The sequence below is a fragment of the Ursus maritimus genome, unplaced genomic scaffold (assembly GCF_017311325.1).
Source record: "Ursus maritimus isolate PB19 unplaced genomic scaffold, ASM1731132v1 scaffold_5, whole genome shotgun sequence".
Classification (NCBI taxonomy): domain Eukaryota; kingdom Metazoa; phylum Chordata; class Mammalia; order Carnivora; family Ursidae; genus Ursus; species Ursus maritimus.
Window position 1 is genome coordinate 38,121,387 of NW_024426663.1, and position 21,816 is coordinate 38,143,202.

The following is a 21,816-nucleotide window of genomic DNA, read 5'->3' on the forward strand; positions in this document are numbered from 1 at the left end:
CAAATTAATTACAGAGTTAATATTAAATTTTTAATGCATTAAGTCTGATTTCCACTGTGGATTTTCTGTTTTTTACCTTGCATTGTTTATTTGTTGGGGGATGGTGTTTGGGCTGAACTGTTTTTAATTTTTAATTTTGTCAGACTTTATTTATATAAGAATACTAGTACTGGGTTGTTTGGAATGCCCTGTTTCTGTGGGCTTTTTGGTCTAAGAAGAAAAGACAGGCTGGAAGCCAATAATGGAATTAACGTGTTTAGGGTGTTACGATACACTTATCATGGTGCTTGATGGCCCAAGGGATAGTGTGGTCATTTCAGTTGGAATGAGCTGTGGGTAGACTGAGATATACAGTTGTTTAGAAATTTGTTTGTTTATTAATGTTTAAAAAAAGGATCCACTAAGAAAATGTCTGTTTAGCTATTTCCTCAACATTAGCATAAAAAAGAGGCAAAAAGCAGTTTGTCATGTTCTGAGAACTACAAATTGTTTGATATAGTTTGAGAACAGAGTCTGAAGAGGGTGGCAGGGAAGCAGTAGGACAGAGGCCAGATGGTAGCAGGTTGTGGATGGCCAACATAGTAGTTTGTGATATAATTGAACAGTTCAGTGTGGGTATTTAAAAAAAAATAAATTAAAATTGCGTAACACTTTGAATATATTGGGAAATAAAGGTACCAACAGTGGTTCATTGTTAAAAATATAGTTTGTTGACTAATTATAAAACATAATCTCTTGGGCTTGGGAATCAGAATATGCCGATTCCTGTCACTTCTTTTGACTGACTACATGGCCTTGGGCAAATCATGTGCCTGTAATTGGAACTTTATAGACAAAATATTTTCTAACCCAGGGGCATATTTATTAATTGAGAACAACGAATTGAAATTTAAGTCTTAGCTGACTGCTTTCTTGACTTTACATTATGTAATATAAATGGATACTAGAAAATACTTGAATATTACTTAACAGTCTGTTCTGAACAAATTCTTGATCATTTACAAGGGGTCATTGTCACCCTAGTACATATTTCAGATAATTTTGTTCAAACTATTGATGGTCTTTTGTGGGCTAGGTAATTGCAAAGAAATTGTTTAAGAACCCAACTTTGGTAGAATTCTATAGAATCAGATATAATGAATCAAAACATAATTTTCAAAAGATGAAGATGATGTTAATTTACAACATTATCTTGGTTCTCTGACAGTTGACATTTCAAGGAGATTTTACTATGATGTAATTTTTCTGGAGTCAGATGAAATGATAAAAGGTGATTTAAAGTTTTACGATCTAGAATAATTTAACTAGATTGATTTACTATATTAGATGGGACTTTTTTTTATCTTGAAGTATGTGTGCTTTTAAAATCATTTGAAGAGCACATGTTTCCTTTCCAAATATTAGGTGCTCGAGTGTGGAGTTTGTGAAGATGTCTTTTCTTTGCAAGGAGACAAAGTTCCTCGTCTTCTGCTTTGTGGCCACACAGTCTGTCATGACTGTCTCACCCGCCTCCCTCTTCATGGAAGAGCAATCCGTTGCCCTTTTGATCGACAAGTAACAGATCTAGGTAGGAAAATATATTGTATGTATTTAAGATTTAAAATTGGTTTATTTGTATGAAAAGGAGTTTGTATAGTCATTGATTGCTGCAGGTTCTGGGTTAGATGAGAGACGGGGAAAAATGTTATCTTTAGCTCTTCGAGTTCCATTTACTGAGAGGAATTATTTTAGATTAATAAGTGTATGTTTCATACAGTGGTTTTCAGACATGAATGCTAGCTTATTTGTAGTTATGAAATCAGTTTATTGGCTCTAAGCAGGTATTTTAAAGAAGGAATAGAGCAAAAATTGTGGGTGTGTTGCACACTGTGAGGGTGAATACTGGTGTGTGAAACTTTGTTTCAACTGTAAATATACACATATTTTAAAAGATTTACTTATATATAGATGTACGTTATCCTGTGTTATAATGGAAAATGTATTTCTTACTGTAGGTTGCTATAAAAAATATTTTAAAGCACTTGTTTTAATATATATAGTAAAAGTCATTGACAAGATAGGATTTATAAAGTTAAATGATATAAAATAGTAGAACTTTCAGTGTGTTTCTACTTACAATGCTGAGGAGTTTTTGTTTTTTTAAGAGAATTTTAACAAGACAATAGTTCTACCTTAAAAAGATAACATGGAAAATTTGAATTTTGAAAATTTAGACATTATTAATGATTAAATACATGACAAATTACTATTGAGGTATGAGGTAAAATGATTAAGATTCCATTTTATTAGATTTAGTTTTTATTTATTTATTCTAGGAGATTCAGGTGTTTGGGGATTGAAAAAAAATTTTGCTTTATTGGAGCTTTTGGAACGACTGCAGAATGGACATATTGGTCAGTATGGAGCTGCAGAAGAAGCCATTGGGATATCTGGAGAGGTATTGCTAGAACTTGATGAAATATTTTTATGAGCATGACTTTTTTCTTTTAATTTAAAATATTTGCCATTAAAAGCGCAATCTTACCTCACTTGCTCTAGCAGATAGGATTCCAGAAACAACTTTTCATTACATTACAGTTTTGTAGGCAACAATATTCCCAGCTGAACAGCAAGTAAAACTTAAACTTGAATTCTCTGAAAATAGTATACCCGAAGTATGTTTTATGTATGAACTTATTTCCTTATTGTAATTCACTTCTACCCAAGGATAAAGTCAAAGACTAAGAAGGTTACTGAAGGGTAAGAAAAAGGTGTAAGATACATATTAAACCAGAGGGTGCAAAAGTGAATCAACAATAAATAGTATAGCACAAAGAAAGAGGAACTCCTTGAAAGAGGCCAGTTAGTGTAGAGGCCAAATGCCTTAAAAATAGCAGTAGCTCCAGAGGGATTTACTACTATTAAATATCTTCATGAAAAGTTTAAACTGTGTGTAAGTATACTCTCTTTATCCAACTGGCCAATCATCCAGTAAATATTAGAACGAAGTTCATTAACACAGGTTAAAATACATTTTTATTTTTTTAGTTTTTCAATTAAGTAGGCTCCACGCCCAATGTGGGGCTTGAACTCGCAACCCTGAAATCAAGAGTTGCATGCTCAATGGACTGAGCCAGCCAGGTGCTCCTTAAAATACATTTTTAATGCTTGAAGAATTGTCCACATAGCTCATATACTGTACTAGATGTAAGAACAGTTGTAGTAAATAACAGTTAATGATTTTGGTGTTCAACTTTAAAATCACAGGTTTAGTATAAGGAAAAATATGTCAGATTGATTTCTACTTCTCTTATTAAATCATGATTTCTTTATGTAAAGTGAATCACTGAAGTGAATTTCAAACTGGAGCACTGTTTTATTTTTTTCCTTCAAGATTTTATTTAAATTCAAGTTGGTTATCATGTAGTGTAGTATTAGTTTCAGGGGTAAATTTAGTGATTCATCACTTGGATATAACAGCCAGTGCTCATTACATCATGTGCCCTTCCTTAATGCCTGTCACCCACTAATCCATCCCCCAGCCCACCTCCCCTCCAGCAACCCTCAGTTTGTTCCCTATAGTTAAGCATCTCTTATTGGTTTGCCTCCCTCTCTGTTTTTATCTTATATTTTTCTTTCCCTTCCCCCTTGTTCATCTTTTTTGTTTCTTAGATTCCACATATGAGTGAAATCGTATTGTATTTGTCTTTCACTGACTGATTTATTTTGCTTAGCATAATACCCTCTAGTTCCATCCACGTTGTTGCAAATTTCATTCTCTTTTATGGCTGAGTAATATTCCATTGCATATACATACCACATTTTATCCATTCGTCTGTCAGTGGACATTTGGGCTTTTTCAGTATTTCGGCTGTTGTAGATAGTGCTGCTATAAACACTGGGGTGCATGTGCCCCTTCAAATTACTATTTTTGTATCCTTTGGCTAAATACCTAGTAGTATAATTGCTGGGTTGTAGGGTAGCTCTATTTTTAACTTTTTGAGGAACCTTCATACTGTCCTACAGAGTGGCTGCACCGGTTTGTATTCCCACCAACAATGCAAAGGGTTCCCCTTCCTCTGCATCCTTGCTAATGTCTGTTGTTTCCGAGCTGTTAATTTTAGCCATTCTGACTGGTGTGAGGTGGTATCTCATTGTGATTTTGATTTGTAGTTCCCTAATAATGAGTGATGTTGAGCATTTTTCATGTGTCTATTGGCCATTTATATGTTGTCTTTTGAGAAATGTCTATTCATGTTTTCTGCCAGTTCTTAACTGGATTTTTTTTTTTTGAGGGTTGATAAGTTGAGTTTGATAAGTTCTTTATAGATTTTGGATACTGGCCCTTTATCTGGTATGTCATTTGCAAATATCTTCTCCCATTCCATTGGTTGCCTTTAATTTTGTTAGTTGTTTCCTTTGCTGTGCAGAAGCTTTTCGTCAGTTTTTCTTTTGTTTTCCCTTGCCTCTGGAGATGTGTCTAGCAAGAAGTTGCTGCGGCTGAGGTTCCAGAGGTTGCAGTCTATGTTCTTTTCTAGGATTTTGATGTTTTCCTATCTCACATTTAGGTCTTGAATTCATTTTGAATTTCTTTTTGTGTATACTGTAAGAAAGTGGTCCAGTTTCATTCTTCTGCATGTTGCTGTCCAGTTTTCCCAACACCATTTGTTGTGAAGAGACTGTTTTTTCCATTGGATATTCTTTACTGCTTTGTCGAAGATCAGTTGACTATAGAGTTGCCGGGAGCACTGTTTTCTAATATTTTTGTAGTTCTTTCACATGCTGTATCTTTTATCTTTCAGAAGACATTAGAATATTGTGTAATATTGACCTCGTAAATTATTTGTCAGTTCTGGAAAACAGAAGACATGAATTTTTAATTTTACATGTACATGTTTCTCATAATTGCAAATAAAAAATGTTTACCTTTGGGTTCATTTTTCAGTTTAATGTGATATTTAATGACACCATGAATGTATTTTCTAATTTTTATTTCTGAAACAATTTATGCCAAATTACTCCCTTTCCAATTATGGCCTTTTAATATTCAGCATAAGTTTCAGAACATCCTTGATTATCAGATGTGTAAAATTTTTCAAGTTGGATGCTTTTTAGTAACTCATAAAAATTAGAAATAATATTTAAAAGCTTATATATAACATAGGTTTTATTTGTTTATTTTTTATTTGCTTAAGTCAGTGCTTTTTCAGCCAGGATTGTGCAGTGAACTCACCTGTGGAGTTTTAGAAAAAAATACAAAGCTCAGGCTTCTACTACAACCTATTGGAATAAGTATTTCCTAGGTTAGAATCTGGGCATCTGTGTTTTTAAAAACTTTGCAGCTGATTCTTGTGCGTACATGTGCTTCTCAAAATAGCATTTGCATTTCTCTTTTTTCTATACATCACCATGATAAGTAGTATTTAAAGCAGTTTCAGGGGAGCACCTGTCTGTCTCAGTCAGTAGAGTATGGGACTCTTGACCTCAGGGTTGTAAGTTCGAGCCCCACATTGGGTATAGACATTACTTAAAAATAAAATCTTAAAAAAAATTAAGCAGTGAGGATGTATTTATTATCAATTTTTTTAGTTTTAAAAATAGAATTCTAGCCTGTATTGTTGAGTTTCTTTTATGTAATATGAGGGGATTTCATTGAAGATATCTATACTGACTGTGAATCTATGAGAACAGTTTTATTTTTGGCCTCAAATCCATAGCATATATTGATAATCAATTTTGGAAATAGCTTCTCACTTACCTATAGAAGTGAATACTTTCATAGATGAGTCATAAATTACCTTTTTACTTAATTACCAGTATACCTTCATATATAAAGCTTGGTCAGTTAAAAAAAGATTATGGGCTTTTATTTTTTAAAATTTGTCATGTTATAATGATTGAGGTTCAGTTTGAAGACATTAATTTTTTGTTTGTCAGAGCATCATTCGTTGTGATGAAGATGAAGCTCACGTTGCATCTGTATATTGTACTGTATGTGCAACTCATTTGTGCTCAGAGTGTTCTCAAGTTACTCATTCTACAAAGACATTAGCAAAACACAGACGAGTGCCTCTAGCTGATAAACCTCATGAGAAAACCATGTGCTCCCAGCATCAGGTACATGCCATTGAGTTTGTTTGCTTGGAAGAAGGCTGTCAAACTAGCCCACTTATGTGCTGTGTCTGCAAAGAATATGGAAAACACCAAGGTCACAAGGTATGATTATAATTAGACTGGATGACTCTACCTAGTTTACCAACCTACCATTTATTTCCATTGATTTGGTTCTTTATGCCAAGTAGGGATAGAAGAAAAGTTCAGTAATGAATGAGTTGAACTTGGTAGCATGAAAAGAAACAAGAGATTTAATTTCTGAATATCATAACAAAAACTTCAGAGAGGCCTTATCATTTTCTTCACTGAAAAATAGCTTTCCAGTAGGAAACAAAATTTCTTTGTGTGCATGTTTTCATAATGCACTGGATTGTGTTGACAATATTTATGTCTGTTGATGAACTGCTGTTTATGGTGAAATTATAAAGTGAATCTCTTGGATTCTTTTTTTTTTTTTTGAGGGAGGGAGAGAGGGGGGTGATGGGGGTAGAGGGAGAAGGAGAGAAAATATCTTTTTTTTAAAAAAGGTTTATTTATTTTAGAGAATGAGAGAGAACGTGGTGGGGGAGGGGCAGAGGAAGAGGGAGAAACAAACTTCAGCAGACTCTGTGCTGAGCGTGGAGCCAGAAGCAGGGCTTGACGTGGGGCTTAACTCGGGGCTCGATCCCACGACCCTAAAATCACAACCTGAGCCAAAACTAAGAGTCAGAGGTTTAACGGACTCTGCCATCCAGGCACCCCAAGGAAGAGAGAGAATCTTAAGCAGGCTCTATGCCCAGCCTGATGGGGGGGTGGATCTCACAACCCTGAGATCACAACTTGAGCTGAAATCAAGAGTTGGACGCTTAACCAACTGAGCCACCCAGGCACCCCATCTTGGACTGTTATTAAGCAGTAAATGGACTCCCAAATTCTAAATTGTTTCTTTGGAGGAGATATAGTTTTGGGGTGAAGGTAAATTAGTATTTATTACCTGTGCTTTTTGTAAATGTGTTATAAAAGCCACTTGGCTGATGCTTTTTTATCATTGGAGTGATTTAAGTAGCATTTTATATCATTAGTCAATACTGTGAGTTCTTTTCTATAATTTTGTTGTACTTTAGCATTCAGTACTGGAACCAGAAGCTAACCAAATCCGAGCATCAATTTTAGATATGGCTCACTGCATACGGACCTTCACTGAGGAAATTTCAGATTATTCCAGAAAATTAGTTGGAATCGTTCAGCACATTGAAGGAGGAGAACAAATAGTGGAAGATGGAATTGGAATGGCCCACACAGAACACGTATGGAATTTTTTTCTTCTTTCTTTACCTTCTTACCCTTTTTACTTCTAACCTTTTCATCTTCTTGTATTTAATGAACAATTACATTGTGCTAGTATTACACTAGTCACTGAAAATAAGTTTTTAAAAAAGGCTTTGTATTCATGGAATTTATAATCCATTATAGAAGAAAGCCAGTTTCAAATGTGGTAACTATTTTGTGGGGGAAGTACAGGATGCCTTGGCAGTGCCTAAGAGGGGCATTAATTTAGCTGAGTCAGGGAAAGCTTCCCAGAATACAAGATACTAAACTGAGATTTGCTAAGAAATTTAGTCAGGGAGAAGAGTGGAGTGGGGAGTGAATTGTCCCACTGAGGGAAGCATATGTTAAATGCCTGGAAGTGAGAATTGGATACATTATTGAAACAACTCAGTTCACTACACTTGGATCTTTGAGTATTGGATGGGGCATAGCAAGAAAAAATGTTGGAGTGAAGGGCCAAATTGTGCAGGATCTTTTTAGCTATGTGAAAGAGTTTAGACTTTATCACAAGAGCAGTGATGAGCAATTGAAAATTTAGCATAGGAATAAAATAATCAGATTTGCATTTAGAAAGGTAGCTCTTCAATGTAGAAAATGAATTGGAAGTAGGAAAACCCATTAATAGGAGGTTGCTGAAATTATCTGGTTAAGAGTTGTTTATGGCCTATAATACTACAGTAGTGAGAATGGAGAGAGGTAGATGGGCTTGAGATTTTAGAGTAGTATAGAGTAGGTAGGTCTTAGTGATTGATTGGTAATATTGATTGCATAAGTAACTTGAAGGGTCAGGCATGATGCCTGAATTTCTATCTTGCCCAAGTGATTGGATGGTGATATCATGCATTAATGGGGGAAGTGGAAGAATTTTGGGAGGGATAATGGGACCAAGGTAATAAGTTTAGTTAAGATACTGAATTTATTATGTCTGTGAAATAATAAGGAAAATATCCTTCAGTGAACTGAAGAGTAAGTGGGTTTTGGGAAGTGAGTGTGTTTAACTTTTAAGAAGTTTCACTGTAAAGAGAAGGAAAGAAATAAGGGGATAGTTATAGCCTTGTTTTTAAAAATTGAATTGTGGAGGAGAAAGGAATATTTTCAGATGGGAATATACAGGAACATACAAAAATATAATGTTTTGCTTTGGTAATCAAACAAATTTAAAGCTAAGTCATTGGGGAATAATGCTAGTACTGCTTTGTCAAATATAGTAGCCATTACCCACATATGGCTATTTAAGTTTAAATTATTTAAAAATCAAAACAGAAAATTTGGTTTTTCAGTTTCACTAGCTGTATTTCAAGTATATTCAAGTACATATAGCTAGTGGCTACCATAATGGACCACACAGATACAGAACGTATCCATCATCACAGAAGGCTCTATTGGACATTTTGTGCTAGAGTGAAAATATTTTATTCAGTGAATATTTACTGAACATATATAGGAGCTAGACACTCTTTTAGCATTGTTCTAGCTAAGGAGATAACTGCTGTATAAGTCAAAAACCTCTGCCTTTACAGTTTATATTCTAATATGGGAAAAGGGTCAATACTTACGGCAAAAGTATGTTAGGTGCTTTGGAGAATAACAAGAGAAAGGGAGTGTGCACTTTTATATGGGGTGTTCGTGGATAGACTCCCTGAAAAAGGAACATTGAGCAAAGAGGTAAAGCAGATGAGAAAGGGAACTATGCTAATATTTGGGGGAAAGGCATTCCAGGCAGAGAGAAGAGCAAGTGCAAAGGTCCTGAGGTACCTGGTGCACTTAAGAAACTGTGGAGTGCTCACTAAGTAGCACGTATACGAAAATTGGAATGATACAGCAAAGATCATTAACATGGTGCCTGTGTGAGGATGATTTGCAAATTTGTGAAGTGTTCCATATTTTTAGGGATTAAGAGGTACAGGCTTCCAGTTATAAAATAAATAAGTCACAGAAATGAAAAGTACAGCATAGGGAGGAATATAGTCAATAATATTGTAATAAGGTTGTATGGTGACAGATGGTGACTGTACTTATTGTGGTGAGCACTGAGTAATGTGTAGAATTGTCAGATCACTATGTTGTATACCTGGAACTAATATAACATTGTACGTCAACCAAACTTTGATAAAAACAAACAAAACACTGTGGAGAGGCTAAATGCAGGTAGAGTAGGATGACAGAGTGTAGCAGGATTTGAGATCAGAAAAGGTCTTATGAGGTACTTGCTCTTCTTTCTGTCAGGAATGCTCTTCTTCAAGATACTGATGTGGTTTCCTCTCTTACCTTCTTCAGGTCTTTACTCAGATGTCACTTTCTCAGGGCGTCTGTCCTTGAACACCCCACATAAAGGATTTTGGTATTTACTCTGAGTGGAATGGGAAACCATTGGAGAATTTGGGGCAAAAGAATAATTGTTTCTGACTTAACGTTTTAAAAAGGATCGGTCTGGCTGCTGGGTGGGGAATACGCTGTAGAGGGCAGGAGTGATCTAGAGAGACCAATTAGAAGACTATTGTAATAATCAGGTGAGAGATGGTAATGTCATAGATCAGGTTGGTGGACGGGGAGGTGGTGAGGCTTGATCAGATTTTGGATATACTTTGAAGTCAGCAGAATTTTCTGAGGGACTAGTTATGGAATATGAAAGAGAAGTATTAAGGGTGACTCCAGTTTTTTTTTAGCTTGAACAGCATGGAGGATAGCATTACCATTTACTGAGAAGGAAGGAAACTAGGTTTGGCCGTGGGAGAGACCAGAGAGTAGGTATTCCATTTTGCTTCAGATGTCACTTAAACAGTTGGATGTCCAAAGGCTGCGGTTAAGGAGAAAGATCAAGTGTTGAGATAGCAATTTTGGAATTTTTAAGAATATAGATGATATTTAAATTTTCATTAATTCACATATAAAATCTTTGTTATGGTTAAAGTTGTTTTAAACTAATTTTAATTTCCTTAGGTACCAGGTACTGCAGAGAATGCCCGGTCATGTGTCCGAGCTTATTTTTCTGATCTACATGAAACTTTGTGTCGTCAAGAAGAAATGGCTCTAAGTGTTGTTGATGCTCATGTTCGAGAAAAACTGATTTGGCTCAGGCAGCAACAAGAAGATATGACTATTTTATTGTCCCAGGTTTCAACAGCCTGTCTCCATTGTGAAAAGACTTTGCAACAGGTAGGTAGTTTAAACATGGTTAGGACATACTTTAAGAAGGAGGGTTTATAAGGTTAAGCAGATAATTACCAGATAATTACCACTAGTGTATTTTATTGATAAATATTTTCATATTATTACTATACATTACTGCATGCATTAACGTTGTGCTCAGGACGTGTTCTCTAACCTTGAATTGCTCCACCGACCATGTCAGTGTCCTCTCCTTCATGTGCCCTTCACACCATAAAACCATGAGTTCTGGAAGCTTTTTATGTCTTGTCATTCTTCAGTCATGCCAAGCCCTTTAACTCTCCTTTGCTAAGCATGTACTGTTCTGTTTGCTTGGTGGGCTTATATCTCCCTTTTCTGATAGTGGAAATCCTTCTTCAAAGTCTAGCTCAAATGTTTGCTATTCTTTAAAACTATCTCTTCCTTGCTGTTTTCTTGGGTGCCTCTCTAGAATGTACTACCTATCTCTGCTCTAATTCATTGGTTTTTAACTTTGATGTCACAGTAATCTTTTTTTTTTTTTTAAGATTTTATTTATTTGAGAGAGAGGGTGTGTGTGTGAGCAAGAGTGAGCACAAGCAGGGTGGAAGGGCCGAGGGAGAGGGAGAAGCAGGCTCTCTGCTGAGCAGGGAGCCCGATGTGGACTTGATCCCAGGACCCTGAGATCTTGACTTGAGCTGAAGGCAGACGCTTAACAGACTGAGCCACTCAGGCTCCCTAGCCTATGTTTTTTGATGATTGAGGTGTCATAAGCAATTTGTTTTACCCAGTTTTCAAATGATATACTTTTAAAATAAATTAGATTTAAGATTATTTTGCCAAAAATGTCAGTCTTACTCATTTCTGTTTGGATCTGCTCTCAGGAGTGGGTGATGTAAGGGTCATTATTGCCCTAGGAATTCCCAGTAAGCTGTAGTGTATCTCATCTTTACTGACATATTACTAGTAAATATGTTGATTGCAAATCATTGTAGAGCTAAACTTACTACTGTTGTAGAGCTTTTTCTCTTAAATAACTGATTAGACTTATATGAATGTGGCCAGGCTATAAATACAACAGTCTTGAGCTATTGTTTAGCCCTTATCACACTGAATTGTAGTATGTATATGCCATTTATAAAGTTGTCTTTGAGCTTCAGTCCTATTCTTCTTTCCTCTGCTCTGTGATTTTTGGGACCGAAACGCTACTAACCACATATCTGCTTTACCAGCTGGCTTCTTGTTTAGGCTCTACTAACAGGAGACAGGAGAGGAAGCTGGAAAGTAGAGGTGGTTTCCTTGGGGTTCCCATTTGCTTGGGGTTCCTGTGAATTTCACTGCTCACATGAGGAGACCACTTTCCTTAGAGAGCTGAGTTTAGGCTCCATGGGGGCCTTCCTGTAAGGTTCTAAATTTTAATTATTCTAGCATGTGCCTTTTATTCTCCCAGCCCTGGTGATAGCTGTTCCCTACAGTTGCTTTCCTCATGATACCTCAGAGTTCTTTTTACCCTTTCTGTTACCTAGTTAATAACTACACCTAGTTAACAATTCTTCATATGAAATTCTTTCTGCTCACATAACTGGTATGGTTATTCTCTCCTGATTTGAACCTGAATGATATAATATGCATTGTTTATCCTTCTAGATGTTGACTGGATGCATCTTGTTCATCTTTGTGTCTGGATAGAAAGAGCTTAATAAATACTTGTTCAGCTCATGATGGGTAATCAAGCTACACAGCAAAGTCAGAAAGGGATTATGTCTACATCCCATTTGCTTGAATACTTTAAAGCATTTTTATATTTATTATTTTAAAAAGTATGCTCATAGTTACTGAAATATTTAGAGGTATTTTAGAGTTTCTGAAGCTTTTCATCAGAGTGATTGCTAATTGTTAATGATATGATATCATCTCACTGTCTTAATGCAAATGAAATTAGGGTCTTACTAGTCATTCTTCATATCAACTTTAAAAAAAACTTTTTTTAAAGTTTTATTTATTTAAGTAATCTTTATACCCATCATGGGGCTTGAACTCACAACCCTGAGATCAAGAGTCACATGCTCTTCCAACTGAGCCAGGCAAGCGTCCAAACTTTTACTTTGATTTACGGCCATAGAACCGTAACCCCAACCAATATTCTTTTTTTCTTTTTTAAGATTTTATTTCTTTATTTGAGAGAGAGTGTGTGAGAGAAGGAGCAGGGAGAGAGGGAGAAGCAGACTCCCCACCAAGCAGGGAGCCTGACTTGGGGCTTGATCCCGGGACTCCAGGATCATGACCGGAGCTGAAGACAGATGCTCAACTGACTGAGCCACCCAGACCCCCCCCCCCCAATATTCTTAAAAGTTCTTGCCACAGATATAATTAAACAGAGAAATAGATAGAACATCACACATTTATTACCAATTTTGAGAACAAAGCTTAATCATCCTTCCCCTCCAAAAAAATGAGGCATCATCTAAGTCCAAGGCATGATACTAAATGGTGAGGATTTGTCTATTCATTTAGCAAATATGTTTTGAGTGCCTATCATGTGCTACGTACATTCTAGATACATGGGCTATCTTGGTAAACAAAACAAACAAAAAGCTATAATCTTGTGGAATTAGCATTCTAGCAAGGAGAAGATAGACAATAAACCACAACCATATCTAAATAAGTAAATTATACAGCATGTTAAAAAGTGGTAAGAACTAAGGACAGAAAAAAAAAAAAATGAGGGTCCGGCAGACTGCATTATTAAATGGTCAGGGTAAGCATCATTAAGAGAAGATGAGATTTGAGCAAAGCCTCAAAAAGGAAGAAGGTGAAGGAATTTGTTCACGCTGTAATGTGGGGAAGAATAGTCCAGCTGAGGAAACGGATCAGAGCAAAAACCCTAAGGCAGCCTGGTGGTGTATTTGAAGAACAGCAAAAGAAGCCACTGGGTGGAACGGAGTAAGTAAAGGAAAGGGTAATAGAAGCTGAAATCTGGAAGTAATAGGGAATTATCTGTAAGGAAGGCTTTGTGGGTCGCTAGAAGGACTTCAGCTTTTATTGATTGAAATGGAGAAGCCATTGTGAAATTTTGACAAGAATGGCTTATCTTACTTAAAAAGATGACTTTGATGTGTAAAAAATAGATAGAAGGAGAGCCAAGATGGAAGGAAGGGGTTAAAGGAAAGAAGGAGTTTGGAGGCTGTTGTAGAATCCCACATGAGAGAGAAAGTGGCTTGGCTAGTAGGAGTGAGAGGTGTCCAGATTCTGGGTATCCAGTAGGATTCATTTGTATGTGGGGCCTGAGAGAGTAGAAGGCAAGAATTTCAGGGACAGCTGGAACAACATGCAAATAATAAGCAAAGTTTATTAGTTCATAATCAACTAAAGTAAATATGCAAAGTGAGCAAAAATTGTTAACACCACTGCTCTCATGGAGCTTACATATTGTTAGGAGACCTCTGTCTTATGAAGAATATATTGGTATGTATGTAGAATATCTCTGGATTAGTATTTGAGAAACTAGAAAGTGCTAGACTTTGAAGAGAGAGTCTGGACATCTAGAAGGCAAGGGAGGCTTTTCAATTTGACCTTTAGTCAATTTTTTTAAAAACAAGTACACATATATCTTAGATTTTTTTTTTAAAGTATAACGTACATACAATGTGCATAAGTGTTCAGATGGCTGAATTTTCAGACTGGACATTACTGTGTAACTAGCACCCAGATCGAGTAACAGAACATTACCAGCACCCCTAGAAACCCCTCAGACTCCCTTCTGATAACTACTGCTTTCCCCTCAGGGTAAACCACTATCCTGACTTCTAACACATATCTTATTTTTGTCTCTTTTGGTAATTAATAAAAATGGAATCATACAGTATGAAGTCTTCTTGTCATTTCTTCTTTTACTTGACATTATGTTTGTGAAATTCATATCATCAGGTGTAATCGTGGCTCGTTCTCATGGTGGTATAGTCTTGCCTTTCTGAATATGCCACAATTTACCCATTTTTCTATTGAAAGCTCTTTAATTATTTATTAATGCCCAATTATTATCCTAGTCAAATTTACATTTAAGCTAACTTTGAATACTGTAATGTTAAATGAATTTTTCTTGATTTTTGGTGATAACTCTTTTTTTCTTTCTTCCTGTAACAAGTTTACTGGAAAACTATATTCTCTTTTCTAGGATGATTGTAGAGTTGTTTTGGCAAAACAGGAAATTACAAGGTTACTGGAAACATTGCAAAAACAGCAGCAGCAGTTTACAGAGGTTGCAGATCACATTCAGTTGGATGCCAGTATCCCTGTCACTTTTACAAAGGTAACGTACAGTATTTCATTTTTAGGTATAGCTTCTGGTAAATCATAACTGTTTTACATTCCATGATAGTCAGCTTGAAGAGACAACTAAGAAATTCATAGTTTTTTTCTGAAAAAAACTTTCATCAGTGGAAAAATAGGAAGTGGTGTAATGAATCTCCATGTACCTGTCACCCACTTTAACAATTAAAAACTTTATTTCATCTATCCTTTTCCCCATTCCCCTTTCTACCTGCAGTCTCTCAGGTTATTTTGGAACAAATCCCAGCATATCATTTCATCTATGAAATATTGTTGTGTGTATTTGTAAAAGGTAAGGACTATTTAAAAAAATCAAAATATTGTTATCAGCCTAAAAAATTTATTAATGAATCTCTAATATTAACCATTATCCAATTAGTTATTCAAATTTCCCAGATGGCTAAAAAATTTTTTTATTTCTGGAAACAGAATCCAATCAAATAAGGCCTGTACTTGCCATTTGGTTGATATGTTTTGGTCTCTTTTAAAATGAATTGCCCCTGGGGCGCCTGGGTGGAGCAGTCCTTAAGCGTCTGCCTTCCGCTCAGGGCGTGATCCCAGCGTTCTGGGATCGAGCCCCACATCAGGCTTCTCCGCTAGGAGCCTGCTTCTTCCTCTCCCACTCCCCCTGCTTGTGTTCCCTCTCTCGCTGGCTATCTCTCTCTGTCAAATTAATAAATAAAATCTTTAAAAAAAAATAAAATAAAAAAATAAAATGAATTGCCTCTAATTTAAAAGGTTCATTTGTTTCATTTTACTTTCCCTTTTTAGGGTCTGTTTTTTTAGAACTTAATCTTACTTTATAATTCTGTGAAACAATCACATGGTCCAGAGTCAAATCTACAAATCAGGGTTCATTTAGAGAAGTTTAGCTTCTATCCCTAAACCCTCCACGCTTTTCCTCCTTTCTCCATAGAAAACCATCAAGAATTTTTTCTTAGTTTTATTCATCATTTAAAAAATATAGAGAAATACATTTATTTATATATTTGTATGTACACTCATCACATTTAGTTCTTTTCATATAAGTGTACTGCCTGGAGATTACTCCATAGCAGTATTCATTGTGCAGATATACTACATTTGTGTGTGTGTGGTAAAAAACATCAAAGTTACCATCTTAACCTTTTTTTTGAAAGAGAAGGTGAGCATTGGGGGAGGGGAGGAGCAGAGGGAGAGAGAAAATCTCATGCCGGCTCCATGCTCACCGTGGAAGGAGCCCGATGCAGGGATTGATTTCATGACCCTGAGATCATGACCTGAGCCAAAATCAAAGAGTCGGACCCTTAACTGACTAAACCACCCAGGCATCCCTGATCTTAACCATTTTAACTATATTCACATTCAGTATACCTCCAGAATTTTGCATTTTGAAAAACTGAACTTCCATACCGTATAAACAGTAAGTCCCCTTTCCCCGCCCTCCCCCACCTCCTGGTACCATTCTACTTTCTGTTTCTTTGAATTTGAGCATTCTAAATACCTTATATAAGTGGAGCCATATAGTCAGTATTTGTCTTTATATGATTGGCTGATCTCAATTAGTATATCCTCATGTGACAAACCTTTCTTCTGTTTTAAGGCTAAATAATATTGCATTGTTTGTATATACCACATTTTGTTTATACTTTCATCCATTGATGGACATTGGGCTGTTTCCACATCTTGGCTATTATGAATAGTGTAGCTGTGAACATGGGTGTACACATATCTCTCTGAGACCTTGCTTTCATCTCTTTTGGTTATATATCTGGAAGTGAGATTACTGGATATGGTAGTTCTATTTTTATTTTTTTGAGGAAATGTTGTATTGGTTTCCATAGTGGTTGTAGTATATTGTAATTCCCACCAACAGTGCACAAGGCTTGCAATTTCTTCACATTTTAATCAACGCGTTAATTTTTGTTTGTTTGTTTGCTTTAGATAGTAGCCATCCTGAGAGTTGTGAGGTGATACCTCATTGTGGTTTTGATTTGTTTCTGTGATGATTAATGAAGTTGAACCTCATTTCAGATGCTTATTTGCTAGTTTATATCTTCTTTGGAGAAATTTTGTACAAGTCCTTTGCCTCTTTTTTAATTGAGTTATTTGATATTTTTTGTTGAGCTATAGGAGTTCTTTATATATTCTGGAAGGGAATCCACTCTTAAATATATGATTTGCAAATACTTAGTCCCATTTTGTAGGCTGCTTCTTCACTTTGTTGATAGTATCCTTTGATTCACAAAAGTTTAAGATTGATATGGTCCCATTTGTCTACTTTTGCTTTTGTCAATGTGTTTTCGGTGATAACAAAAAAACAAAAAAAAAATCACTTGCCAAATCCATTGTCATGAAGATTTTGCACTATGTTTTCTTCTAACAAGAGTTTTATAGTTTTGGGTCCCATTTTGGAACTTTTTCCATATATTTAAAATCCAAATATTTGTAATTGTTATATGTTATTTGTAAATCTACTTTACTATCAATATATAAAATCTCTTTTGTCTCATTCTAGGATAGCCACCCCTGCTCTCTTTTGAGTATGATTTACACGGAATATCTTTTTCTTTTCCTTCACTTACAGCCTTCTTGTGTCCTTAAATGTGTAGTGAGTCTCTTATAGACAGCATATTGTTAGTTCTCGTTTTTTTTTATCCATTTAGTCATACTGTGTCTTTTCATTGGGGAATTAAGCCCATTTATCTTTCAAGTAATTATTAATAGGTAAGAACTTGTTACTACCATTCGGTTCATTGTTTTTTGCATATCTTATAGCTTTTTTGTCTTTCCTTTTGTCTTACTGCCTTCTGTGTCTCAGTGATTTTTTTATAGTGTCATGGTTTGATTCTGTATTCATTTCCTTTTGTGTGTATTCTGTGGATTTTTGTGTTTACCATTGGTATTACAAAGAACATCTTGTTACAACATTCTTTTGGAAAGTGATAACAATTTAACTTCTTTTGCATATAAACCCTCTATTCTTTTATAGCTCCACCCCCCCATACTTTGTTATTGATGTCACAAATTACATCTTTGTACATTGTGTACCTGTTACCACAGGCTTATAGTTTTTTTTTAATGTTCGTTATTTCAGTTTTCTAAGGAATTAGATTAATGCAACGAAATTGTAATAGTACGGGTTGCTATTTGTCCATGGAATCAGAGGAATGAATAGGAGATGAAATAATTAACAAAGGTATTATAAATAAAAGTATAAATGCTAATACTTTTTAACTCCATATCAAAATAAGAAGATTTAAATTTTTAAAAATTACAGGACAATAGAGTTCACATTGGACCAAAAATGGAAATTCGAGTTGTTACATTAGGATTAGATGGTGCTGGAAAAACTACTATTTTGTTTAAGTTAAAACAGGATGAATTCATGCAGCCTATTCCAACAATTGGTAAGTATAAGTACTGCTTTTTACTTTAATGTTAGATGTTTTAGAGACAAACCCTAGCTTACAGCTGAGTTCTTGGGGATCTTATTTTATGTCAGTATGGCATTGTGGTGGGCTCTTTACTGGCTCTAAGACACTAACATGTCTGAGAAAAAAATGCAAGGTTGAGGGCTGTGGGACTGAAATGTGGATGGTGGGATATTAAGAAGGAACAGTGTTGGTGGGACAGTTGGAAGGATTAAAGGATTGGTGAGCGTTAGGGTGAAGGAGTGGTAGTGGTAGTGGTGCAACACTGTTAGGTATTTGAGTTTCAGGATCTAAGGATCCTGGTGGGGGTTTAGAGGGCTAATAGCTGTTAAAGGTATATATTCCCCGTGTAGGTTTATTAGGAGTGGAGTTGGTTGGGCAGCAGTAGATACTGCTGTATGAAAGTAATTTGTATTATCATAATTCTAAACAGTGGGTCACCTGTGTTTGGTATGTTACTTATTATAAATATAAGTTCAGTATTAAAGTAACTTTTTTTTAAAAAAAACAGGTTTTAATGTGGAAACTGTAGAATATAAAAATCTAAAGTTCACTATTTGGGATGTAGGTGGAAAACACAAATTAAGACCATTGTGGAAACATTATTACCTCAATACCCAAGGTAAGAGTGAAAAACATTTTAATTTTTCAGAATTTTAGGATGCCAGTTTTCTGTGGAATTAACTAGTGAAGCTTATTTTATTAAAAACATTAAGGTGGAAAGACTGGGTTATGTACTTTGGTTTATGTCATGGAAAAATCATAATTATAGCTTAAAACCATACTTACCTTTTATATGTAGGCAGTTAAGAGTACATACCGCTTGCTGCTCTTAACAGTTAAAGTACATTATCACTATTCATATGAGTGTGATCACTGACAATATTGTGATGAAGGGTAGAATTGTTGGTGTATGTTTCTGCTGTTCTCTTCAATTCAGTAAAATATTTATCTCATTATAATCTCTCAGTAGCTCCAGAAGAACCTGCAGTGGTTTGCTTTTGGCCAAACTGTATTTTATCACACATTCCACCCAGCATTTATTTATATTTAGGCCCCGTTCTATGCTTTTGCCTATACCCAACATGAAACTTATGTTCATGCCACATGTTTCATATATATCATACTTTCCACCTAGCAGATAAACTAGATAATTATTTTTACATTGGGATTTTTGATACAGTGATTAATAGGAAAAAATGGGATTTTGAACATGAGGAATGGTCGAAAGTCATGATGTTTAGCTACCATAAGGTAGCTAGAAAGATTTCAAAAGAGAATTCAGTAGATACTTGTGAAGTTTCTGCTATGTATTTTGAGTACAGTATATGTGGAAAGTGCTGTGCTAGGCACCTAGAGAGAATACTTCGGAGAGATAAAGATGGTGATTTATTTAGATTATTTTTTGGCAAAGGAAGTAGTAATTAAAGAACAAGTAGCATCATAGGCCACAAAAGAAGTCTCAACAAATTTAAAAAGATCAACGCATCTTTTCTTTACTTTTTTTTTTTTTTTTAAAAGACTTATTTACTTAGAGAGTGTGAGTGAGGGAGGAGCAGAAGGAGAGGGAGAGGGAAAGAGAGAATCTCAAGCAGACTCCCTGCGGAGCCCCATGGGGGGCTCAACCCCATGTTCCTGAGATCATGACCTGAGCTGAAATCAAGAGTCAAGACATTTAATCAACTGAGCCACCCAGGAGCCCCTCAATGCATCTTTTCAGACCACAATGCTAAGACACTAGAAGTCGTCCACAGGAAAAAATATGGAAAGACTGCAAATACGTGGGGGTTAAATAACATGCTACTAAACAATGAATGGGTTAACCTAAAAAATCAAAGAAGAAATCAAAAAGTACATGGAAACAAATGAAAATGAAAACACAGTGGTTCAAAACCTTGGGATGCAGCAAAAGCTGTTCTAAGAGGGAACTTTATGGCAATACAGGCCTACCTCAAGAAGCAAGAAAAATCTCAAAACAATTTAACCTTACACATAAAGGAGGTAGGAAAAGAACAAAAAAACACAGCCCAAAACCAGTAGAAGGAAAGAAATAATTAGATTAGAGCAGAAATAAATGATACAGAAACTAAAAAAAAAAAAAAAAAAAAATATAGAACAGATCAGTGAAACCAGGAGCTGGTTCTTTGGAAAAAAATCAATAAAATTGATAAACCCCTAGCCAGACCTATCAAGAAAGAAAGAGAAAGAAAACAAATAAATAAAATCACAAATGAGAGAAAAGGAATAACAACAAAAAACCACAGAAATACAATTATAAGAGAATATTATGAAAAACTATATGCCAAAAAATTGGACAACCTAGAAGAAATGGATAAATTCCTAGAAATACAAACTACTAAAACTGAAACAAGAAGAAATAGAAAATATGAACAGTCCAATTACCAGCAAAGCAATTGACTCAGTAATCAAAAAATTCCCAATAAACAGGGATGCCTGGGTGGCTCAGTCAGTTAAGTGTCTCCCTTCGACTCAGGTCATGATCTAGGGGTTCCGGGATCTAGCCTTGCATCCGGCTCCTGCTCAGTGGGTAGTCTGCTTCTCCTTCTCCATCTGCCCTTCCCCACTGCTTGTGCTCTCTCTCTTAAAAACAAAACAAAACAAAACCAAACCAAAAAACCCCAAAAAACTCCCAACAAACAAAAGTCCAGGATCAGATGGCTTCACAGGTGAATTCTACCAAATATTTAGAGAAGAGTTAATACCCATTCTTCTCAACTATTCTAAAAAATAGAAAAGGAAGGAAAACTTCCAAATTCATTCTATGAGGCCAGCATTATCCTGATATCAAAACATGATAGATACCACAAAAAAGAGAACTACAGGCCAATCTCTCTGAACAAAGATGCAAAAATCGTCAATAAAATACTAGCAAACTGAATCCAATGATATAAAAAAAATCATTCCCCATGACCAAGTAGGATTTATTCCTGGGTTGCAAATCAGTCAGCATGATACATCAATAAGAGAAAGGATAAGAATTATATGATCATTTCAATAGATGCAAAAAAAAAAAAAAAGCATTTAACAAAGTATAACATCTATTTATGTTAAAAACCCTCCACAAAGTAGGTTTAGAGGGAACATACCTCAACATAATGAAGATCATCTACGAAAAACCCACACCTAACATCAGGGAAAACCTGAGAGCCTTCCCCCTAAGGTCAGGAACAAGACAAGGATGTCCACTCTCACCACTTTTATTCAACATAGTCCTGGAAGGGCTAGCCACAGCAATCAGACAAAAAAAGAAAAGGAATCCAAATTGGCAAGAAGAAGTAAAACTTTCACTATTTGCAGGTGACATGATACTATATTGTGTGTGTATGTATGTGTATATATGTGTGCATATATGTGTGTGTGTGATTATATGTATATATAAAGCCTGAAAGACTCCACCAAAAACTGTTAGAACAGATAAATGAAGTCAGTAAAGTCATAGGATACAAAGTCAATTTACAGAATTCTGTTGCATTTCTATACACCAATAATAAAGCAGCCAAAAGAGAAGTTAATAATCCCATTTACA

At 35.5% G+C, this 21,816-nt stretch overlaps 1 protein-coding gene and 1 non-coding gene across 2 annotated transcripts in view; both read left to right on the top strand.

Annotated features, from left to right (window-relative positions):
- Positions 1-21,816, top strand: part of TRIM23 (tripartite motif containing 23) — a 31,964-nt gene that overhangs the window by 3,597 nt on the left and 6,551 nt on the right. The window contains exons 2-9 of the mRNA XM_008691368.2: positions 1,405-1,567; positions 2,316-2,437; positions 5,917-6,195; positions 7,197-7,379; positions 10,342-10,557; positions 14,702-14,836; positions 18,116-18,245; positions 18,781-18,891. Of these exons, the coding sequence (XP_008689590.2) occupies positions 1,405-1,567; positions 2,316-2,437; positions 5,917-6,195; positions 7,197-7,379; positions 10,342-10,557; positions 14,702-14,836; positions 18,116-18,245; positions 18,781-18,891 (1,339 nt within the window). The remainder of the gene's footprint in view (positions 1-1,404; positions 1,568-2,315; positions 2,438-5,916; positions 6,196-7,196; positions 7,380-10,341; positions 10,558-14,701; positions 14,837-18,115; positions 18,246-18,780; positions 18,892-21,816) is intronic.
- Positions 9,181-9,289, top strand: LOC121100903. Its single transcript, XR_005832685.1, has one exon. It is a non-coding gene; the product is annotated as a U6 spliceosomal RNA (small nuclear RNA).